Source organism: Pseudorca crassidens, chromosome 4, assembly GCF_039906515.1.
Source record: "Pseudorca crassidens isolate mPseCra1 chromosome 4, mPseCra1.hap1, whole genome shotgun sequence".
Taxonomy (NCBI): Eukaryota; Metazoa; Chordata; class Mammalia; order Artiodactyla; family Delphinidae; genus Pseudorca; species Pseudorca crassidens.
The window spans coordinates 128,138,407-128,162,978 of NC_090299.1; the positions used below are offsets into that span (position 1 = coordinate 128,138,407).

Genomic DNA, 24,572 nt, shown 5'->3' on the forward strand with positions numbered 1-24,572 from the left:
TATTTTATATGCACCTTCATTTAACCAAATCCAAGACAGAAAAATGGATATTCACACACTGTTTACAATAGCCAAGACAGAGAAGCAAGCTAAATGTCCATCAACAGAGGAATGGAAAAAGAAGATGGGGTATATGTATACAATGGAATACTACTCAACCATAAAAAAGAATGAAATAATGCCATTTGCAGCAACAAGGATGGACCCAGAGATTATCATGTAAGTGAATTAAGTCAGACAGAGAAAGATAATCATATATCACTTATGTGTGGAATCTAAAAGGATACAAATGAACTTATATACAAAATAGAAATAGACTCACAGACATCAAAAACAAACTTATGGTTACCAAAGGGGAAGGGGGTGGGATAAATTGGGAGTATGAGATTAACAGATACACACTACTATATATAAAATAGGTAGACAACAAGGATTTACTGTGTAGCACAGGGAACTATATTCAGTATCTTGTAATAACCAATAGTGGAAAAGAATCTGATATAACAATCACTTTGCTGTATACCTGAAACATTGTAAGTCAGCTAATATTTCAATAATAAAAGGAAAAAAATTAAATGGATATTCACCTGCACAAAATAATAGGTTGAGAGATGACTTTACACTTTAAAGGAATCATCACTGATGCTTCTTAAATAATAAACATGGTTTAGTTACATCTAAAGTGTGATTAGATTACACACACACACACACACACACACACACACACACACGTAAGCCCACAGAGCTGAATGTGCATTCCACTCCATTCCAAATTTTCTTCCTAATATAAACTCTGGGTTTGGGTTTGCCACAATCTAGCAGGCTTCACTCCAAGGTGCCCTCCAAAGGTCAAATGCTCACTGATGCACCAGCTGCCACCATGGACCCGACTCCCTCTCCACTCTTCTGCTGTGCTCTCGCTGCAGACATTAAACTGAGGAAGTGTGTTTACTCAAAGCTCTACTTTCAGCTTTAAAGCTTTGGGAAATGAAAGCTTCGAAGTCACAAAACGTGAAGGTCTTTACTAAAGTTGCCTCTTTGTTCTCTGGACAAAGAAGCACTTTTTAAAACCTTTTTGGTCCGATGACTGTCAAGATAAATCAGTCCTACAGACACCCTGTAGACACTGCCAAAAGGCACTGAACCATCGTATAGCAACAGCAACAAAAAAACTTAGCTGTGGTTAAGTGATACATCCGGTTTCTGGACATAGGACTGCTCATTACCAGGTTAATTTGCAAGCCTTTTAGACAATATCAATTAAGACCTAGCAGTCAATTCTAAAAGATTTCAGAGCTCACATCATAAGTATTTAATTTAACCATCTCAATTCCCCTACAGTATGAATGAAAAGAAAACAGTCCAAACAGGTCACTTACCTACTTTTGAATCCTTGCTTTTGATACTATCCAGCATACACAATAAAACAGAGACAAGGAAAGCATTTCCAGGGACTATCATACAATTTCAGAAGAAAATAAACTTATTTGGACAACTCTTCTAGGTGCTTATAGGATTTCTCAATTGATTTCAAACTTAAAATCAAGCCAGGAATATAGAAAATTAGAAATTTTTAAAATCTGCTCTCATTTCTGTTCAAATATGTTGTTTGTTTAAAAGGAAAAAGAACGTAAAATTACTCAATCCACTCTGCCAGATGAATTACACTCACAAGGATCAGTTTTTCTTAACAATATTTCTCCAAAATTAAACAGGAACACTGTGTCAGAAATCTAAATGAAGCCATAAAATCACTATTTCGTTTTTAAAACATTTTCTTGAACTCTAACAAGTTAAGATGTTATAAACGTTAACTACTTCCAGCTTTTTCCACAATGATCACAAGCGTCTGAGCTACTCCATAGCTCAGAGGTTAAATACTGGACGGCACAGACACTAAGCACTGCAGTGAATCAACAACCTCGATGTTGTATCCAGACGAGCTGCGCAGACCAGAGTCTTCCCTTCCACCCTCTCACCTCTCCCCTCCTTCTCTATTTTGGTTAAAATGAATCAACCGAACAACAGGAAAAAAGAGAAGGCTTCCTTATCTTGACTCGCTAATCTCACAGAGTCCTTTGCCACACGTGGCCCCTAGGCCCGGACAAAAACAGTGTCTAGTAAAGCTGCTTTCCGAAATCCGTGTTCCCAACAAGGACCTACTGTGTAGCACAGGGAACTATACTCAGTATTTTGTAATAACCTATAAGGGAAAAGAATCGAAAAAAACAAATACAACATTGTAAATCAACTGTACTCCAATAAAAAGAAAAAAAAGAAAAAAGATATATATGTATAACTGAAACACTTTGCTGTACACCTGAAACAAACACAACATTGTAAAACTACAATAAAAACAAATAAATAATAACTATTTTTTTAAAAAAGAACTTAGAGGAAGCTTCAAAAAAAAAATGCACCTTCTCTTGCACGCTAGACAGCTTTATTCTATGTTCTGCACATCCCTTGTTGGGACCCTTGGCGTTCCGGTGAGGCAGACATCACTTGTCACCTGCTTCTCCCCCGTGGTAAGCATGCAATTCAGGCTGGCCAAGGCATCCCATCTGCCACACTCAGTGATGGGTCCAGGCTGAACAAGTGACCCAGGACTGATGGGCCTTCAGAGAGGGCAGCCACCTGTTCTTGTTCACCCAGGACAAGACCAGTTTATGCCTGTGGTCCCAGCGTAATTTTACCCCCCAAAGTATTCTGATATAAACGATGTGGTGTTTCTATGTCTAAGGCAGGGTTTCTCAGCCTTAGTGCAATTAGCTCTGAGCTAGATCGTTCTTGGGAGGTTGCGGGGTGGGGGGTGGGGTGCGGTGTCTGGCCCTGTGCATCGTAGGGTGTTCAGGCACATGGCAACGTTGGCCTCTACCCACTAGATGCCAGCAGCACCTCCCAATTATGACAACCAAAAATGTCTCCAGGACATCACAAAACCATCTGATTGAGAACAACTGCTCTAAGGAAAAGGAGTCACTGTTCTCTGGAATCCCCAGAGCAATGAGAAAGATGTAAGTAAACTTAAGCTATCGCCACTGTGGAAAGAGTGCCCATCGGGGTCAAGCCAATTGCAGGAAACGCTAGCGATGCAAAAAGAGAGACCTGATGACATCGCTTGAACCCTTGGATGCCAGTGTAGCCAAAGAAACCCCACTCCCAAGACTTCACTCATGCAAGCCAGAAAGTCTCTTTTTTGCTTCAACTAGTTTTAGTTGGGTTTCTCTCACTTGCAACTGAAGGCAATGCATGAGGATATGCAGGATGTCTTATGCCAAAATCTGAACTGTCAAAAAAAAAAAAAAACCAGAATTAATCTGAACCCTGTCCTATTGCTTTCCACAAGAACAGGCCACCAACTCTAGCTGTAGCGACACAGGCTATGAACTCCTCTGCTAAGTCCTAGAATCTCTCTCCCAGTGAAGAACTTGAAAGTCTGCATGCTTCCCGTCCTTGAAGGTGCCGCGTGCTCACAGCCAGTGCATCCGGAGCCAGAGGGAAGAGGACGGCCATGAATTGTTTCTTAAACTAGTTGGAACCTAACTAAGTAGTTAGCTAGAAAAGAGGAAGAAAAGATATTATATGTTTAGTGCAGGGGTCCCCAACCCTTGGACCATGGACCAGTACCGGTCTGTGGCCTGTTAGGAACCGGGCCACACAGCAAGAAGTGAGCGGCGGGCAAGCGAGTGAAGCTTCATCTGTATTTACAGCCGCTCCCCATCGCTCGCATTATCGCCCGAGCTCCGCCTCCTGTTGGCATTATGGTGAGTCGTATAATTATTTCATTATATATTACAATACAATAATAGAAAGAAAGCGCACAATAATTGTAATGTGCTTCAGTCATCCCAAAACCATCCCCGCCCCCGTCGTGGAAAAACTGTCTTCCACGAAACCGGTCCCTGGTGCCAAAAAGGCTGGGGACCTCTGGTTTAGATCACTGATAATGGCTACGCCTTTAACTCTTATAGGTTCTCTTCTGAACCTGAAGTCCTGGGATCTCTTCTCCGATGTTGCCAAGAGAAACTTCTTCTTTACAAACATCCAAAGAGAACAAGCACAATTCCACTGAGAGCAAACCGAAACATCAGCAGGGTCCCTCAGTGAAAAAGAAAAAAAGCCATCCTCACTGAGTATTTTTTTTAAAAAACCAAGATTAAAGATTGTTTGAATAAAGTATTCGACCTGCAGTGCCAGCAGAACAAACTCTGAAATAGACGCACGTCTTGGTGTCTTGAGGACTGCTTTTTGTTTTTTTGGTTTGTTTTTTTTTTTACGGGGGGGCATGCCATGCAGCATGCGGGATCCTAGTTCCCCGACCAGGGATCGAACCTGCGCCCCCTGCAGTGGAAGCGTGGAGTCTTAACCGCTGGACCACCACGGAAGTCCCAAGTCTGTTTTTCCAGACATTTTATTCCTACTTTTTCTCCCCACTCACCTCTCACCACTTCTTCTCTTTCAACATCTATATTCCATCCCACCCGATTCAAACAGACAAAACTTTTACAAGTCATGTATTACTTATTAAGCGGAAAAAGAATGTGGTAAGGGAGAAATTAAAACAGAATTCATTACTGAAAACCACCTTGCTGTCTACCTCACAGACGAAATAAATCCATCGGTTCCTCATTTCCTCAATGTCCTGACACAAAGCTACAAATGGACCCGGGTGTGCACCCATCCTTTCCACCCCTTCAGTTACTGAAGTAGATGTGTCTTGCCCCCCGCCACCTGGAATCTGAATCCCACCTTCTATGCTATTCAGAAGCCCTGTGTATGCTAGAATATCCCCTGAATCTTCCACCTCTTCCTCTCTGTCGGACACTTAAATCGGCGTGTTCAAATCTCACCAATTAGCCAACAGCTTGGGAGAAATGCCTGCACCACAGGCTCATGTATTTTCCAGGCACCCTCTTCGCCACCCTGTGCCATCAGGCTCCCATCCCTGCCGTGCCACAAACTCATCTCCCACTCATTACCCATGACACTGTCTTTTTGTTGTTGTTTCGTTTTGTTTTAATTTTTATTGGCATACAGTTGACTTACAACGTTGTGTTAGTTTCTGCTGTACAGCAAAGTGAATCAGTTATACATATACATATATCCACTCTTTCTTTTTCTTCTTTTCCCATATAGGCCATTACAGAGTATTGAGTAGAGTTCCCCGTGCTATACAGTACTTATTAGTAACCTATTTTATATATAGGAGTGCCAATGACACTGTCTTGCTAACGCAGTGTCATCTGGACTCCTGGGACCTGACTTCTCTGTAGCATGACCTTGTCTGCTCCCTCCTACTTTCTGAAACAACCTTTCTCCTTAACTTGTGAAACCCTCTCGGGGCTTTCCCACCCCCTCCCTCCCTCCCTCTCAATGGCTACCGCTGTCAAATCTCTTTATCAACCTCTTCTTCTACCCATCCCTTAAAAGTTCTGCTCTCCAAGATCTGCGCTGAGCCACCCTGCCTCTTCCTCTACATTTTCTCTCCAGCTGGTTTGCTACCCAGCTGCCTGGTGTCATTTCCTATCTCTGTGCTCTGTCTCCAGAATCCTCAGCTCTGTTCCCTGTTGTGCAGTACCCACTCGTAAAAGAAACAAACTGCCGAACACATCCACTGGGTAGCCCAGAAGCACCTCCGCCTCCACACAGGCCAAACCAAAAACACATCTTCACTCCCATGAAACCCGTTCCTCTGGCTGGACTACCTCAGCGCCCAGCGCTCTCCGCCCAGGCCAGGAACCCAGGAATCGTCTTGGACACCTCCTTCCTCGGCCCCTACACCCAAGCACCCACCAAAGCCCGCAGCCTCTGAATCCTGACTCCTGGAGAATCTGCCTTTTCCACCCAAGTCTGTGGCCTGGGTCAGTGAGGACCCACCCTCCAGGCCTGCTGTCCTCAAATCCATTCTCCCAACCACAGTCTGGGAAGCCTTTCTCAAATGTGACCCACATGATGCCAACCCCCTGCTCAAAATGTCGCCATGGCTTCCCACTGTGCTTTGAATAAATTCTGAAGTCCCTGACCCTGAGGTGGGCCTCACCAGGGCTTCCCAACACTGCGCCTGCTCGCTCTGGAGCCCCCTCTTCCCGCCCAGACCCATCTGTGCAGCTCCTGCAACCACACATGTTCTGGCTCTGGTCTCCACAGCCTCCCGCGTGCATTTCACTGTGCTCGGGGCATCTTTACCCTCAGCGCGGAGAGCTCCTAGCCTTCCTTCTGGTCTCAGATTTTTTTTTTTGGCCATGCCGCGGTACGCAGGATCTTAGCTCCCTGATCAGGGATCGCATTCGCGCCCCCTGCACTGGAAACCCGGAGTCTTAACCACTGGACGGCCAGGGAAGTCCCACAGAAGTTACCAATTTCTTGAAGTTGTCCTTGACCCCCCTCAACTAATTAGTCCTGTTAACTACGGCCATAGCATCCCATTCTCCATTCTCACTCAGGGGTGTGAATGACAGTGCTTAATTAATCTGTCTCTCCCCATTAGAACTCTAACTTCTGCACGGAGATATAAAAGGTCTCTTTTCACTGCTAATCCTCTAGCAACTCAACAATAGGTCGAGTTCAATGACTTGGGATGACACCTCTCCCCCACTGTCGTACAGGAGATTATCACAGTGAAGACTATATAGTAAACAGATTTTTACAAATTTTTTTCCAAGACTTAACAAACACATATAGGGCTCACTATGGATCAGGCTGTTTTCTTAAGTGCTTTACAAATAACTAATTTAATCTTAGCAACATTCAGGGAGATAAAATTACTATCCACATTTCACAGACAAGGAAATTAAGGCACAAAGAAGTGAAGCAAGTTGCCCAAGGTCACACAGGAAGTAGATGTAACTGCAAAGACCATGATCTTTAATATTTTGGCTGTGCTGCCTTTGACCTGCACTTCACAAAAGAAAAACAAAACTATCCATCACAGTGACAGAAGTACTATCTACCAGATTCTCAAATACAAGTAACAACACGTCAACGACACTCTGCTCCCTTGTACTTTTTTTGGCTTTGTTTCCAAAACTTTCAAGCAAAGATCTTCAGTAATATGCTGGATTTCTACAGATGGTTTCTCCTGTTTAATAAATGAGAGGCCTACACCATCCCTGCACTTCAAAATATGGTTCGCTTCAAAGAGAGGCAAGAACACGTTCACAGATTACTCCTACTGTCACTACGGGTAAAGCCACAGCTGTACCCAAATTCAACCAAAGGAAGCCAGGACAGTGCTCTTCCGACAACGATGATGGTGGTGGTGGTGATGATGATAATTACAGCACCTACCATGGGCCAGGGAGAGTTCTAAGATCTTCTAGTAAGTAACATGAGAATTAAATACCACTACCCCTTGAGACAGAGTTCTTAGTATCTCCATTTTACTAACAAAGAAACAGAAAATTAGCCACTGACGGTTTCAGTAACTTGCCCAAGGTCACCTAATAAGTGAAGCAGCTAACTTTATAGTCAGAGATTAAAAAAAAAAAAAAAAATTTTTTTAAGAGAGTCTTAAATATATCCAGCATTCAGACCAGAGGTGACATCTCCCAGCCAAACTGATTTTTCCTTCAGCCACACACCTCATCGTGACTCACTACCAGACGATGATGGGACCTCGGGACCCAAGGGCAGACAGTGCCTGCGGTGAACCGGGCAACGAAGAAGAACCCATACTCCCCGTTGAAATATCTAGTGGCATAGGATTAACAGCTTCCTCAGGAAACACAGGGAGGGAATTCTGGTCTGACCAGGGAGGCAGGCCTAGCATCCAGCAGTGGTCCCAGCAGATCTTGGGCCTTAGAGAGATGCCTGCCCTTCGAATGTAAAGCGTCAGGGGTTTTTCAGTGTGCCTGCCTGTTTGTTTAAACAGAAGGGTGTCAAGGCTTTCTCATTACAAAAGCATCCCCTTGGCAAGTCTATAAATTATGTTCCTACATTAGGGTAATTAAATCAACAGGCTGTTTGCATAGAAGCCTATCACAAAATACCAACCAATCCCTGCCTAAAAGCATGCTCATCTGACCTATCTAGACTGACGGCTTCCAGAGTGCTTCACTAGCACTGTATCTATGAAGATATCATCTTCTTCTCTATACGCTAACACTGGAAATCTCATTTCAATGAGGCAAAAAGGCCCTTGAAGATTTTTTGTGACTCAGACCACTTATTTCTTCCAATCCTGAAAGTTAAACTCGTTTGCTCTGATTACCCATGCCAAGCTGATAACGTTAAATATCAAACAGAACTTTTATTAAATGTCTTTAAAATTTATGGATTTGTTATCTATAGATTGTTGTCAAAGCTAGTGTTTTAAAGTTTATAAAATTAATTATAAGGCTTTTATATTGAATAAATTCTCTAAGTATATTGTTTCACAATCCAAAAATGCATGGAAATAAGGTACATCATAAAACATCTTAAGTTCTTTATATAACATCTACATACCATCAATCAACCAAGTCTTTTCAAATGCCACTTGTAGGAAAAAGAGGTTGAACTCAATGAAATTGAGCTACATGTGTCCACATGGATAAATCTCACAAGTATCTTGAGGGAAGAAAAGAAACTGCAGAAAAACAAATAGTATATGAATTCATTAAAGTCTAAAACCATGCAAAACATACTATTATTCAGGAATGTGTACAGATGTATTAAAATGTCTGGGAATAATATACACCAGATTTGAGACAGTTGCACCTCTTGGGGGAAAGAACAGGTTCTCTATTAGAAAGGGTGCCATTGGGAAGAGGCAGACAGGAAGCTTTTATTTCTAAGCTGAGAGGCAAATACAGAGATGATTATGAGATTCTTTGTATTGGTTTATAGTTCTAAAACAACTCAAATTTTCTGTAGAGGAAAAAGCCTAATACGAAATTACGAAAACAAAATTAAAATGTACTCTTCTAAAGGGTGGGATGAGGGATGGAGAGTAAAAGAGACACTAAGAGAGGGGGAGAGATGAAGATTAAGAGACAGGAAGAGAGGGGACTTCCCTGGCGGTCCAGCAGTTAAGACTCCATGCTTCCACTGCAGGGAGCATGGTTTCATCTGTGGTTGGGGAACTAAAAAAGAAAAAAAAAAAGAGAGAGACAGGGAGAGAGACTGAAGGAAGGAAATCATACTTTTTTGAGTGGACGTCTGCATCTAGTAATTCATCCTAAATCAATCCAATCTCTGAATATCTACACTTACTGCACAAATTAATAATCAGTTTTATTTACAGTAACCATCCCAGGTGGCCTTAAATTTTAAATCATGGTCCTTGGGCTTAGCTAACAAGAATAGTCTCCTAACCAGACTGTGAAATGTACACACTTGCCAGATAACCAGGATTTATCGTAATAACATCCCCTAACAGAAGAACGCACTTACATCTCTTTACAGGGACAGCTTACTGTTGTGGTTAAGGGTTTTGCAGTCAGACAAATGTGGGTTTTCGTTCCAGCTCCACCACTGACAAACTGTGTGACTGGAACAAGCTGCTAACCTCTCTAAATTCAGTTTCCAAATCTGTAACATGGGGTAAATAACAACATACCTCAATAAGGAAGTCTTCACATTAAATAATAGAATTTACCACGAAGTAAAGCAAACTGTAAATGCTTAATAAAAGTTAGCTGGGACTTTCTTGGTGGCGCAGTGGTTAAGAATCCACCTGCCAATGCAGGGGACACAGGTTCGAGCCCTGGTCCGGGAAGATCCCACATGCCACAGAGCAACTAAGCCCGTGAGCCACAACTACTGAGCCCGTGCGCCTAGAGCCCGTGCTCTGCAATAAGAGAAGCCACCACAATGAGAAGCCCGCCCACCGCAACGAAGAGTAGCCCCCACTCTCCACAACTAAAGAAAGCCTGAGCACAGCAACGAAGAACCAACACAGCCAAAAGTAAATAAATAATTTATTTAAAATAAAAATAAATAAAAGTCAGCTATTATTAAAATCATTAACATATACATTTTAAATAACATTTTTCGATTGTAGTTTGTGATTGCCTATTTGTCTCTGAAATGTAATTCCATTAAAAGTAACCTAGGGCTTCCCTGGTGGCGCAGTGGTTGAGAGTCCGCCTGCCGATGCAGGGGACATGGGTTCGTGCCCCCGTCCAGGAAGATCCCACATGCTGCGGAGTGGCTGGGCCCGTGAGCCATGGCCGCTGAGCCTGCGCATCCAGAGCCTGTGCTCCGCAACAGGAGAGGCCCCAACAGTGAGAGGCCCGCGTACCGCAAAAAAAAAAAAAAAAAGTAACCTAGTAGGGACTTCCCTGGTGGCGCAGTGGTTAAGAATCCGCCTGCCAGTGCAGGGGACATTGGTTTGATCCCTGGTCCAGGAAGATCCCACATGCCGCAGAGCAACTAAGCCCGTGCACCACAACTACTGAGCCTGCACTCTAGAGCCTGCGAGCCACAACTACTGAGCCCACGTGCCACAACTACTTAGCCTGTGCACCACAACTATTGAAGCCCGCACACCTAGAGCCCACAACAAGAGAAGCCACCGCAGTGAGAAGCCCGTGCACCACAACAAAGAGCAGCCCCCGCTCGCTGCAACTAAAGAAAGCTCCCGTGCAGCAACGAAGACCCAACACAGCCAAAACAAATAAAATTTTAAAATAAAATAAAATACTGATCTGTGCCACGAAGGAAATAAAATATTTTTTTAAAAAGTAACCTAGTAAAACATCCAAGACACCCTTAATCAGAATTATTATCTACAAATTTCTAACCACTCTCCTACAAATCCTGAAGGAAAGCCAACCTGACTAAATGAGTTTTCTCTAAACAAGATGTAGAATCAAAGGCAATGCAAGACCATACTGAATCCCATAAAGCAATGTGTTCATAGCTACGTTTCTAACATCAAACTTTTAAAAAGTGAGAAAAGACACCAGATGTTACTAACTATGGTCAGATGTAAACACTTGACCTATTCACTGCCACATACAGTTAGCAATCACCTTAAGCATGACTTACGGTAACCTAGCTGACTACCCAATATTTTTACCTCCTTCATAATTCTTGCCTCCCCAATAAACACAAAATCATAAGGTGATAAATAGCTATTGGAGTCAGAATTCAAAACAGCTTCTTTGGGAATCTGTCCAGGAGACTCTGAGTATCGTTTTGCAGAAAATAGGAGGATTACGTAACAACTCTTTTGGGCGGTCTCTGGCTGCCTTGTGTTTCTCCTGGTAGATTTCCCACAGCAAATACAAGCACTGTCCAGTAGGTTGTTAGGGTCTCCTGCAAGTTAAACACTAAAGTGAATACCTTCTAAAGGCATCACTGCAATTTTAAGTATCTGCAGGTTCCAGCCTCTGACGATGTCATCCCAGTTCCTTGGTCAGAGCTCTCCCCGCCTTCTTTGGCTTTCTTAGCAATCCCCTGAATGAGAGGCCTGTTCAAGTCTCAGCTGCAGACGGCTGGGCTAGATTTCCAACATTCTTAGTGACACCTTCCACATCATCCTCAGATCTTTGTGACTCAGAAACAAATCCTGGGACGTATTTTCCCAAGATACCACTTAGCTTTGATTCATCCACTTACCTGCCAGATTTTCCAGCATACTGAGCTACATTTAAACTTTCGAAGCCTTACCAGACTTTGACCACTTTGTCTTTCTTCTTGGTCACTGGTCACGATGATTTGGACAAATACATTCTTAGGGGTAATGAGTGCTAAAAAGTTAGACGCTAGCCGCTGGGCCAGAGCAACCCTCTTTCAGGCAAGAAAAGGGCCTGCATATTAAAACATATACCTGCAATTTAGAACATCATGACTGCTCACGTTTGAGGGCGTATTTGAAATGCTTTACACGTATGAACTCATTCAACCCAACTGGCAACCCTACAGGGCGGACAGTATCATTATCTCCATTTTCTGTTGGACAACACAGATACAGAAAAGCTAAGCAACGTGACTGAGGTTTCCAGCGTGAATGAAAGGCAGCGCCTTAGCACGCTCTTAATCTTCTCTACTACACTGTCTCATCAGCCACGTTAAACGTTAAAACACAAAAATGCCCTCCTCCTGGGCCTTCTCCCTCTTCCAGAAGTCCACAATGCTTCTGGTCCCCCCGCCTCAAAAACAGAGTGAAGAGGAGGTGGTCAAAGGAACCCCGGTAGATGGGAGGGCAGGGAAAAGGCAATGTGGCAGGAAAACTCACAACAGCAGATGACTCACAGACCCAGCAAACGTTCCATACAGACAGGGTCGGCTGGTGGAGGGCCCTCAATTGGAACTACTCTAAATGGAGACAAGGACCACCTGCAGAGAGTAAAGCAATGAAAGCTTTTAGAGCCCTTCTGGGTCCACAGCCCAGTTCCAGCCAGATGGGAAATCTTTTCACAGCAAATCTACATTAGCTTTAGAGACCAGCCCATTAGTAAGACCCCAAGTGAGAGCTGAAGACTTACCCCCAAGTGATGCCCTGAAATGTAGGGGGTCCACAGTAATTTCTTTGGGGCAAAGAATATTGATGAGTCTTCTTGTCCATCTGGGGTAAAATTATATTTGTAATTTAAATATCATTTCACTTCCATGCCTCTCTAAATTCCACTTAACCGAAACATCAGCCCAAAATTTACAATTATATCTCTCCATCAAAATTAGGGTGTTGGAAATTCCCTGGAAGTCCAGTGGTTAGGACTCTGCGCTTTCACTGCCGAGGACCCGGGTTCAATCCCTGGTGGGGGAACTAAGACCCCACAAGCCGCGTGGTGCAGTCAAAACAACCCCACAAAATTAGGGTGTAAAGTAGCAGAAAACCCAACTCAAACTGGCTTATGTCATTTAACAAGCTATGCAGAGGTAGGCTTCAGGCACAGAACCATCTGTGGCTTCCATGACCGCATCGAAAACCCAGATTCAGTTACCTCTCTGCTCCAATGGTCCTTACCTTGAGCTCCACTCACCGTCCCAAGATGGCAGGAGCAGCTCCAGGCAACACAACCAGACATCACAGAAGAGTCTAGAACCCTTTTTACAAGTCTCCTCTCACACAAAAGAAAACCTTTCCCAAAGTCTCCAGCAGACTTCCTATCATGTCTCACTGGTCAGAACTGAGATACATCCTCATTTATCCAATGACCAGCCCAGAAAATAGGTTTACCCTGCTGAGTTGCTAGAGTTCAGTGTTTCTCAATCCCAACTGCGTGGTTTTTACAGCTCCCCAGGTGATTCTAACGGTCAGCCATGCTCAGGACTGAGAACGACTGAGTCAGACTAATCAGAATTATACCTAATCACCTTTCCATGAGTCACTTGGGAAAGAGTGTAGACACCTGAACAAAATTTGGATTGTCAGAAAAAAATATTAGCTGGGCAAACAATAAAGCCTACACAACCGCTTCACACTTGTGTTTTAAAAACATTTTGGGGGCTTCCCTGGTGGCGCAGTGGTTGAGAGTCCGCCTGCCGATGCAGGGGACACGGGTTCGAGCCCTGGTCCGGGAAGATCCCACATGCCGCAGAGCAACTAAGCCACAACTACTGAGCCGCCAGCTCTAGAGCCCACGGGCCACAACTACTGAAGCTCATGCGCCTAGAGCCCGTGCTCTGCAACAAAAGAAGCCACCGCAATGAAGCCCAAGCACTGCAATGAAGAGTAGCCCCCACTCTCTGCAACTAGAGAAAGCCCACGTGCAGCAACGAAGACTCAATGCAGCCAAAAATTAAAATAAATTAAATAAATTAAAAAAGAAAAAGAACACCTAATTGTAAAATGTATGAGAAAAGTATATATAGCTTATTGCTGTTTCTGGTAAACAGACTATGCATTTCTACGAATCATAAGCATCTGCAACTACATAGACATCCTATGAAAGGCTCACAAAAGTTTAAACTGTATTGAAAGAAGACACTGATTATTCTAGGAAAGGAGTGAAAAAAGAAAAAGGGCTAATAAAACCATTTAAACAAAGACTCCACTGAACTGAGTGAATGATCTCCAAATCCACCACATAAATCAGTGGTCCCAGACTCTGCGCTCCGCAGCCCCTCCCCAGCCCCACTGCTATCTCCAAAAATCACCTGACACACAGACAGATACCATACACAGCCTCTAAACCATCTCTTTCCCATTATGTCAGTGATTCTCCACAGGATAAAGCCCGAATTCCAAGCCCACTTTTATGGCTTCCACAATCTGAAACTGACCTTTCCATGAATCTCATTCTACTCCCCCAAATGAAATCATCACCATTCCAGCCAAACTGGTCTTCTCATCCTCTTCAGACACGGTGGCGGGAGGGCGGGGGGCCCGCTGGTTTCTTCTCAGCTGTTTCCAATCTGACAGGGTTCTACAAGGTTCTATCCCTTCCTTAAAACACCAATGAGTCCCCAAACTTCCACTCTAACCTACAACATACTCTTGTTTCTGTCAAAGTTAGAAACCTTGCCACTGAATCTTCTGAATCTTTTAATATGTGTGTCTGTGTATCCTTCACTTCTTCAAGAACTTAGCACAATGCATGCAGCAGTTCAAACATGTTCCTAGATTGAACTGAATTCAACTATAGGACAATAACCTCAAGGACAAGGGCCTCTAACTTCTTTCCTCTTTGTGTCTCAAGCCCAATATTTAACAAACTGTAGATGCTAAATATTTGCTGATCGCTACATAATTGAACTCAGCAATAAACTTTCAGGTCCCACAGAAGTCACCTCCAACTTCTTTAAATATCTGCGGATTAGTCAAAGCATCAAGACATTCTACACGGAAGTAACAATATGGTCGTCAGTTGTGTATTTAGAAATGTAGCAGGGATGTTTTCATAATTTTCAGAGATTACGCATTCCCCAACGACTAAGAAATTTAAAAAAAAAACTAAAGCATCAAGACATCAAAGTTATATAAATCCAACATGTATTTAGCGCATGGAGGAGGCATCTTACAGGGCAATTAAAAGCAGAAATCACTTAAACACGCAGATTCTGAAAATGCGCAAAACGCCGTTTTTGCAAAACAAAGCACAAAACATCTGAAAATATAATCAGTCTGACCTAGCTGATTGTTCCTTTCTGTAGCTCCCCCTCGGTCTCAGGTCCTGCCTCGACCTCTTGAGCTTTTCTCATCTGTTATAGAAAAGCTCGACTGGTTAGGCCAACGACTGACCTAGACTGCAATTTCAAATGACCTAATCACGCCATTTCCAAACACTGCAGAATCTTACTGATGCCTCTGAGAAGTAGGACAAGAAAAACTGAACACAAAAATGACCTGCCCAATTGTCCTGTAGCCAGGCTCTAACAGTGAAGGCTAATTACACCCAGGTGTCCTGACTTACGTCCAGGGCTCTTAGTCTTGATAGGAGCTGGACGTCAACTTTACGTACGGGGCAAGCTGGGCAAAGGCCAGGTCCCCCTAACTTGCCACAAGCGTGTGAGCTAAAGCTGTATCTCTATCCTCCTCTGGAAAAGAATTTAAGGTAATTACACACAATGAGAAAAGATATTTTCTTTGAGCATAAATTATGTTTCCTATGGTAAAGGACAAGAATCAAAAGGAGTAAGGAGCCAATTCGTAAACTCAAGAAAGTCTACATTCTGGAGGGGAAGGCTGACAGCTGGCCCCCCAGATGCACTAGCTGCTGCTGGAACACCGGGCATGTGTCCTGTTGGCAGAAGAGCGAATATGCAGTCACATAAATAGCTTTCTACCAGTGGCCAAACTGGCTTTGCCATCTACCTCTCTCCACACCAAAGCCTCCCTCCTCATGCCCCATGTCCCAGAGGGAGCTGCTACAGCCAGTAAGAGAGAAGGGGCACTCCCCTACCTAGTGACGCTAGTTAAGACTAAACTACAGAGGGAGATGTTCACTACACACACATACCCACACGCATGTGCATGCACGTTCGCGCGCGCACACACACACACACACACAGGCACCGCATACCCTTCTCTCCTCCTCCTTTCTCCACTCCTACATATTTACAGCCCCTCCCCACCTCCATCCCAACACACATACCCAATGCCAAGGCACTGGAGAGCCACCAACCAAATATGCCCACCTATCACATGTCCCAAACAAAGTGATTCCCAGTCCTCGTTTTGCAACACCAAAGAGGTCACAGAGGCAAAAGAAACCACGGACAACATCCAGAGAAGTCGTGGGACGTGCTTCCAAAATTACAGAGCTGGCTCACTGAATTCTACCCATGAAGACGTATTTCTTTCAACTCATTCATTCAACAAATAGGCACTGGGCTGGGTACCTGAGACAGTCTGCTCAGTATGTTTTCATCTTCCTTAATGCAAAAGCGGGGGAGGGATGACACGGGGCATTTTTCCCAGTCTGCTATACGGATAGGTCTTTTTAATTGGGAAAAGGGAGCACTCACAGGCTTCCTCAGAACCGGCTATGGGTTACAGGTGTGGTCAGGCTGCGCAGCTCCTCACTCAAGCTAATGTCTCCCCATTTCCAGCCAACTCAGTGTTTCAACACGAATTTCAGGCCCCCTCCCTCCTAGAAAGACTCTTCAGATAATCAACTAATTAATTGTGTTCTCCTGTGTGGCCACTTCCGAGTTAAAAGATGGAGGAAGAGAGGGGAGGAAAGCATTAAGCTTGACCGGGGTGAAATTCCCTCTTTGCAGGCAGTGCTCGCTCGGGCCGGAGGGCAGGCTGTCTGCACAGCCTCACAAGCCCCAATCTTTGAACCGTCCTCGGCGCAGGAGGAGGAAAGGAATGTGCGGAAGGCAGCACAACGCCAGGTGGACTTTCGGGTTGAGCACAGTAAGGGACCCGGGACGAGACTGTCGCAGGTGATCCGAAAATGACACGGAAAGCGTACGGCTTAAGGGCCTTCTGAACAATTCAACACCCAGCAGGTTTTCAAAGAATTCCCAGTCTCGTGATCTCTCAAAAGAACTTGACAAGACCCGTGAAACTTATGTGTCTGTTTCGGGAGAGACACTGATAAGCTCTAGGGGGTAAAAGAACCTGCCCCGGGGGGGTCCAGCGGGGAACACAAGGAGCCGGGTCGGAGCAGCGGGGCTGGCGGGCGGCGCGCTCGCACGCACGGCTCCCGACTCCGGCCGCCGCGCAGGGCAGGGACGGGAAAGGGGACTCGCCCCTGGCTGCTCGGGGAGCCGCGGAGGAACGACCCCGGGGCCTCCGGGTCCCGGATCAATCTCCAAATCCTCCGGCTGCCGGCCCCGGGCACCGGACGGTCGGTCTCCCTCCGGGAGAGGCTCCTCCCGGCCTCGCCACGCCGCAGCCCGCCCGCGCCCCCACTTACTTTTGGTCGCCGCGATGAGGTTCTTGCCGTCCTTGATGAGCTCTTTGATGAACTTGTTGGTCCTCTCCAGCTCCGCTTCGTGGGCGCGGATCCTCTCCCGGAACCACGGGCTATCGAGGTAGCAGTCGCTGAACTCCAGGGGCTGCAGCCCCATGACGGCGGCGGTCCGCGAGCACAGCGCGAGCCGGGCTTCGGTACCAGGTGCGGGGCCCCGCGCGCAGGAAGCGCCGGAGAAGCTAGCAGTCCCAGGCGCGCGGCGAGAGCAGCGCAGACATGCCCTGCGGAGGTGAGCCCGGCCGCGCTGAGCAGCGACGCCGAGGCGAGCGAGAATGCGGCGCTCAGATCCCGGCGGAGCTCCGATCCCGGCAGCCCCCGCCTAAACTCGGGCGCCGCGGCCCCGCCCCGCCCGGCCCCCGCGCCGCACGCCCTCCCGGAGGCGCGAGCCCGCCCCGCCCCGGCGCCTCCCGCCCAGCCCCCTCCCGCGCTAGCCGCTCGCCCCCTTCTCTTTCCTCCGCCTTCCTCCTTCCTTCTCTCCCTTCCCTCCCTTCCTCCCCCCAGACGCCTCTTCTCTTCCCACGCGCAGTGGCCCCTCCTCTTCCTTCCGAGGCTTCCTCGATCTAGAATTTCGCCCCGCGGCTCTCCTCCGGGCGCGGGCGCCTCCCCTTTTCTTAGCGACCTTCTTCGGGGTGACTCACTGTCGGCTCCCCGAAGCGGGGAACTTGACCGGGCCCAGGAAGGGGCGTCTTCAGAGCATCTGTAAATCCCCGCAGCCGGGCGACTTAACTCAGCTCTGGCTTGCTAGGGGAAACGATGGACAACTATCTCATGGAACCGGGACGGACCCTGAGCTGTGAATGGACTCGCATTCATGGCTCTTTCTTCCCCACTCTCGATCCCCATCTAAAGTAAAATGCGTGTAAATCTCCGCTTTAGATTGAAAGCTTTTTAAGGGTAGGGTGCATTTTCTTATGGGCCGGGCAGCATACTCTTCTGTGTATCCACACTGAACGACTTGGGGGGAGGGGAGAAGGTATCTAAACCACGGAAGGGTTCTGTTGTATTCAGCAAATTAAATTTGCCTGGGTAGGTAGAGTCGATCTTTATTATGCTAAGTATAACCACCTGACAACGAATGCCAGGTTCTCTGGTTTTCGCGAGGCGGGGATCAAAGGCGGGGATCAAAGGAGAATTTGTCAGGGCAGATGGAACAAGGGTACTATTCCACGTGTCCTGAAACAACTCAAATGTGTCCCCAAAATGTTAAGACATTTTAAATGATTGAAAGCCTTACTTCAAAGAACCCGATTGTTCATTAGAGTAACTTTTAGTAATTAGCAGCTAACAGTTTATTAAGCAATTATTATGTGCCAGGCACACACCAGGAACTCTACATACATTTTTACAGGCTCACAACATATGTTTACATATATAGGTTCACTAATAATGTCACCAAGCGACTTCAAAGTGATTCTTTAAAACGTTCAAACTCGGAGTAGGGTAATTGAGGCTCTGGATGGCAGGTTGTAGGGCTGTAACCCTCAGAAACAAGTTAAATAAGCCTCCTACTCAATAAGATTTTCGTTACAAAACAGCTCTGTGAGTGGCTAGCCCACAGATAAACATTATTACTTTAATGGCCATCCTCCAGAGAGTTCAAAATGTTTTACAAATAACTTTTACCCGTTGAAAAGCCTGGTTCCGGCTACAATCAGCTGGGGGGCTGGAGTCTACAGAGCAGAAAATAAAAGAGGCAAATAAAAGGGGGAAAGACACTCAGGAACAGGAAGGGTGTAAACAATGAGGGCCTTGCAAAACAACCAAACACTGACAGGCATGCGACCCTCTGGGCAAAATCCTAGACCTTTCCTCATAAAGAGGGGCCGCTGTCACTTCCCCGAAGTGTTAAACATGAAATTAGCATATGAGCCGGCAACTCCACTCCCTAGGCATATACCCAAGAGAAATGAAAACATATGTCCACACAAATGCTTGTTCTTGGTAGCATTGTTCATAATAGCCAAAAAGTGGGCTCAACCCAAATGTCCACCAGCTGATGAGTGGATAAACAAAATGTGTGTATCCATACAACAGAATAATTCATCTACAATAAAAAGGAATGAAGTACTGATGCATGCTACAACGTGATGAACCTTAAAAACATTATGCTAAGTGAAAGAAGCCAGCCACAAAACACCACATATAATATTCAGTATGAAGTGTCCGAATATAAATTGGGAGTGGGGTTAAGAAGGCCTCATTAGGGCTTCCCTGGTGGCGCAGTGGTTGAGAATCTGCCTGCTAATGCAAGGGACCCGGGTTTGAGTCTGGTCTGGGAAGATCCCACATGCCGCGGAGCAACTGGGCCCGTGAGCCACAACTACTGAGCCTGCGCGTCTGGAGCCTGTGCTCCGCAACAAGAGAGGCCGCGACAGTGAGAGGCCCGCGCACCGCGATGAAGAGTGGCCTCCGCTTGCCGCAACTAGAGAAAGCCCTTGCACAGAAACGAAGACCCAACACAGCCAAAAATAATAAATAAATAAATATTTAAAAAAAAGAAGCCCTCATTGAAGGTGTCATTAAACAGTGACCAGAAGAATCAGTAGGGCGTGACCATTAAATAGGCGGGGGGGGGGGGGGGGGGGGGGGGGGGCGGGGGGAGGGAGCAGAGGAATCCAGGCAGGGAAGCAGCCTGTGCAAGCCCCTGGGATGGGAAAGAGTCTGGTACATTCCAGAGACTAAAAGAGGAGGTCAGGAGGCTCAAGCCCAGTGAGTGAGAGAAACTATGACAATGCTGGGTGGTGGAGGGTCAGCAGGGGTCAGATCTGGTGGAGCCTCACAGGCCATATATAGTGATGAAAGAAATTTCCACGTATGGAGGTATGGGGAAGTCTTACTGGGTTATACATGAGTTAACTCAAATTTTATGCTAAAATAGCCTGTTTGTAGCTTATCAAACATACATTGTACATCTGCTTTAATTTTTAAAGAAAAGGCTGCATTGACCAGAAGATAAGAATGTCCATGTTAAAAATAAAGATTCAATGCCTCCCTTTCTGGGACACCAGTGCTGGAACTCATTCGATGATAAGACTCCCTTCCCAGGGGCCAAGGCCACACTAACTCACTGCATTCGCGATGATCTGGTTTGTTTGGGTTTTTGTTTTTTTTTTTTAACTTGAAGGAATGTATCCATGATTCATGTGATGTTCTTTGTTCTGACAAGACATAAAACTGCACTGAAAACCATGCTTCTCTGGAGCAGTTCCTCAGAGTTATCTGAGAGACTGTCTTCTGGGCTATAGTCCTCAGTTTGGCTCAAATGAAACTCTTTTCTATTCCTACTGTAGATTGTTTATTGATTGTTTTTGTCAACAGTAGGATTTGGGATTGTATCCTAATGCTATCGGGAGCCTTTGAAGAGGTTTCAGTGTGGTGGTATCGTGATCTGGTTTGTGTTTTCTCTCCAGGTGCTGCATAGGGAATGGGAATCCAGAGGGAAGGCTTTTGGAGTTGTCTGGGCAAAAAATGGTACAGCTTCACCCTCCAAGTGACAGTGGAGACAGAGAGTAATAGATCCAAATGTATTTTAGAGGGAGATTCTGGGACTTGACAGAGACCTGGATATAGAAATGAGGAAGGAGGTGTCAAAGATGGCCCCAGGCTCCTGGCATGATAAGTTAGGTAGACAGCTATGAACTCTACTGAACACTGACTGCAAAGAAAACAGGGGATAAGGAGTCCATGTGGTGGTGGTGACTGGGATGGGCAAGATCAGTTTCAGTTTCAGACTCATTAGGCTTAAGATGCCTGGGAGATATTCAAGTATGCATGTCAGTTTGTCAGGTGGGCACTCATCAGTGCCTGGATGAGTTAAGGATTTGAATCAATAAAAGTTGGTCAGGGCTTCCCTGGTGGCGCAGTGGTTGAGGGTCCGCCTGCCGATGCAGGGGACGCGAGTTCGTGCCCTGGTCCGGGAAGATCCCATGTCCCGCAGAGCGGCTGGGCCCGTGAGCCGTGGCCGCTGAGCCTGCGCGTCCGGAGCCTGTGCTCCACAATGGGAGAGGCCACAACAGTGAGAGGCCCGTGTACCGCATTAAAAAAAAAAAAAAAAAAAAAGTTGGTCAGGTTCCAGTCTAGATGTTAACTCAGATGAAACCTTCCCTTTATGTAGGTTCCACTACATACAATATTGTCTTTCCCTGATGAGTCACAAAGTTGCTACCTGTAAAGTCAAATATGGATTCCACTGAACATTATCTTTGGATCTGTTTCAGGCTGTGAGTCAGTTAGAATTAGGTTCAGATACATTATAACAGAAACGTATAAAGAGGGGAGAGCGGAAAAACCTCCTCCCCATACATAACCAATGGTAGCAGTTTGGAGTGTATGTTTTCTTAAAGATAAATTATCACAGAATAAACAGCTGTCCAAGCGTGTTTGACATTTTCATTACATCTATATTTTTAAAAGAAATTTTTTTCCTTCACAGAACCCTATTAAGAGTTCATGAACTAGTAATCTGGGTAATGCAATTTGAGAAATTCTATTCTGAGAGCACCACATTGCATAAGCTCTACTGAGGGTCAAGCCAGAATCTCTGTGTGATGGTTACTCTTGTGTGTCAATTTGATTGGGCTAAGGGGTGCCCAGAGAGCTGGTAAACATTATTTCTGGGTGTGTCTAGGAGGGTGTTTCCAGAAGAGATTAGCATTTGAATCAGTAGACTGAGTGAAAAAGATCACCCTCACCAATGCAGGTGGGCATCAGCCTATCCACTGAGGGCCTGAATAGAAAAGGCAGAGGAAGGATAAGTTCCCTCTGTCTCTTCTTAAGCCGGGACATCCATCTTCCTCTGCCCTTGGACGTTGGTGCTACTTGTTCTCTGGCTTCAGACTTGGACTGGGATTTACACCAATGCTTTCCTGGTTCTTCAGCCTGCAAATGACAGATTGTGAGACTTCTTAACCTCCATAATTATTGCATGAGCCAATTCCTATAGTAAATCTCAATCTCTCTCTCTCTTTCTCTCATATATATCAATATCAATATGATGATATCTAGATAGCTATTGATATACAGATAGAAATATATATTATCTCCTGTTAGTTGATGACGTTTCTCTAGAGAACCCTAATACACTCTGTGTCTCCCAGGATTGCAGAGAGTAAACCCATGTGGTGTAGAGAAATTGTTACTTGTGCCTCTAACAGTAACTGTTCTCCCATTATATACATGCCCGGCGGTGTGCTAGAACCAGGAAGACAACAGCAAACAAAACAAGCACAATTCATGCCCTCATGAAGCAAGAGTCTCCAGTCAGAGAGAAAGCACGTATCAGATAATTACAAACACAAATGTAAATAGTAATTGAAAATCCTGATAAGTGCTGGGGAAGAGCCGCACAGGTGTTAAATGGGAATTTGGCCTATTCTGAGACGTCACTGAGGAACTGACAATTGAGCTGATATCTGTGGGATGAGGAGTTAATGGGTAGAGGTGAAAAGGATGTGACGTGGAGAGGGAAGACGTGTTCCCAGGGAAAGTGTTGTCAAAGAACTAGAACAGGAAACTGAAAAAGGCTCTGTGGCTGGAGCACCACAGGCTGAGATACAGCCCCCGAAGACGGAGTGAGGGCCCATCCCACCTGCTTCTGCACAAGACTCATTTCTTTGCTGAAGAACACTAAGTGTGAGGGACTTCCCTGATGGTCCAATGGTTAAGACTCTACGCTTCCAATGCAGGGGGCGTGGGTTCCATCCCTGGTTGGGGAACTAAGATCCTGCAAGCCACACTGTGTGGCCAAAACTAAAAAAACAAAGAAAAAAAAAAAAACAGAACACTAAGCGTGGGTTTCAGAACCCCTCCAGGGTTCCCTGACTGCTTCTAGGGAGAGCTCCCTTTCCCAACACTCCTAGACATCATAACTTGGAAGAGTTTGGAACCCCAAGGAAGTTCTAGAACTACTCCACTTTCCTAAGGATATTCAGTCAGCAAATACTGATTGCATACCTGGAGTGGGCAAGCTACTGTGGAGAGTCCTGCAGGGAGTACTAAGGTCAGACAGTCCCTAATCTCAAGGCGTTTACCATCTAATATGCTCCAGCCATGGGGAATAAGCTGACACAGGGATAATTACAAAACAAAGTTCACTGCCGCTTGGTCTAGCCACCCTGGTGGTCTGGCTGAGAAGGGGATGTTTCCAGTGAAGCTAGGGTGGGGGAATTGGGAATGAGTGTGTGGGCAGGGAAGCGGGAGGGATTTTCCCATTCTCTCTCATTTAAGTTAAAATCCTCTGAAAAATCTGGGACTCTTATCTTTTCAAGTTTGGAGTTAGAAGAACCTGGCTTAAAATGTAGGTCAAGGCACACAAGCGGTACCCTCCCCAGGTGGTGTGCCCTGTCCTCGTGCAATCACTGCTTCCCCTGCCCTCAGCTTTTGGAGAGACCTGGCGTGGAGAAAAGGGAGCTGGGTGCCCCAGCTTATATTTGCTGATGTATATCAGCAGGCACGCCCAGTGCCTATGGGTCCCTCAGGCAAATGCTACCCTCTTTCCTATAACATGTGGATCGACTGACCTAAGCAGTGACGCTGCAGTTTATTTTATCCAGATAGCAATGGATATAAAACAAATGTCGAAGGAAAGAGAAGAGCTCTGAAGAGTATGTTTTTCCCAGTAGCCCAGATGCCCCTGGCATGACCCAGAGAGAGGTTTCCGTAGGATGACCTTCAACCAGGCAATTATCCTGTCACTAGAAACCCCATCTGCCATGACTAGGGACATATTCTCTGAGTCCATGGTCACTTCAGTAAAATAAAAAATGAACACGTATAAATACTCATATCTTTTGATGCAATAATTCCAGACCTGGCAATTTGTCCTAAGAAGCTAATTTTTTTAGATGTATATGCCTCGGGCTATTCGTTACAGAGGGGAAAAAAAAGAACCAATCTAGTAATTGAAAATAGCAAAACAAATCAGCACATATCAACTCAGCAGACTCATGGGTTCACGGACTTTGATGCCATTAATATGATCGTGCTTTAGCTCTCAGTGGTGGACACTGGCATTTTACCTTCACTCCCACTTCCCCAGAGCACAATGATTTCCACCTGAGTAATCATTTTCCCGCAAAGCACGGAGTCTCGGTAAAATGCGTGTGCCTGCCTCACACTGGGGAATCCAGAGATCCCTGGAGGTTCCTTCTGTTAATCCCTCCTCTCAGGCCTGCCGCTGCCAAAGGCTGAGCACGTGACCTACCCTCAGCCAACTGGACTTTGACTCCTGCGCCCGGTAAAGCACTGACAGGAGAAACAGTTCATCTGTCCAGCCGA

General features: G+C 45.6%; 2 protein-coding genes across 17 annotated transcripts in view; both read right to left on the reverse strand.

Annotated features, from left to right (window-relative positions):
- The window catches only part of ARHGAP10 (Rho GTPase activating protein 10), a 325,386-nt gene extending 307,737 nt beyond the window's left edge, over positions 1 to 17,649 (reverse strand). For 2 of the 5 annotated variants that reach the window (XM_067736722.1, XM_067736721.1), the window contains exon 1: positions 17,241 to 17,643. In XM_067736722.1, the coding sequence (XP_067592823.1) occupies positions 17,241 to 17,394 (154 nt within the window). In that variant the 5' untranslated portion in view covers positions 17,395 to 17,643. Of the gene's footprint in view, positions 1 to 8,448; positions 8,543 to 17,240 lie in introns of those variants that run through there. The other 3 variants (XR_010943139.1, XM_067736723.1, XM_067736724.1) reach the window with 3 other exon arrangements.
- Positions 17,650 to 20,384: 2,735 nt separating this feature from the next.
- LOC137223941 (tigger transposable element-derived protein 1-like) overlaps positions 20,385 to 24,572 on the reverse strand; it is a 41,141-nt gene continuing 36,953 nt past the window's right edge. For all 12 annotated transcript variants that reach the window (XR_010943140.1, XR_010943148.1, XR_010943143.1 and 9 more), the window contains one exon: positions 20,385 to 22,175. The gene's annotated coding sequence lies outside the window, so the exon portion shown is untranslated. The remainder of the gene's footprint in view (positions 22,176 to 24,572) is intronic.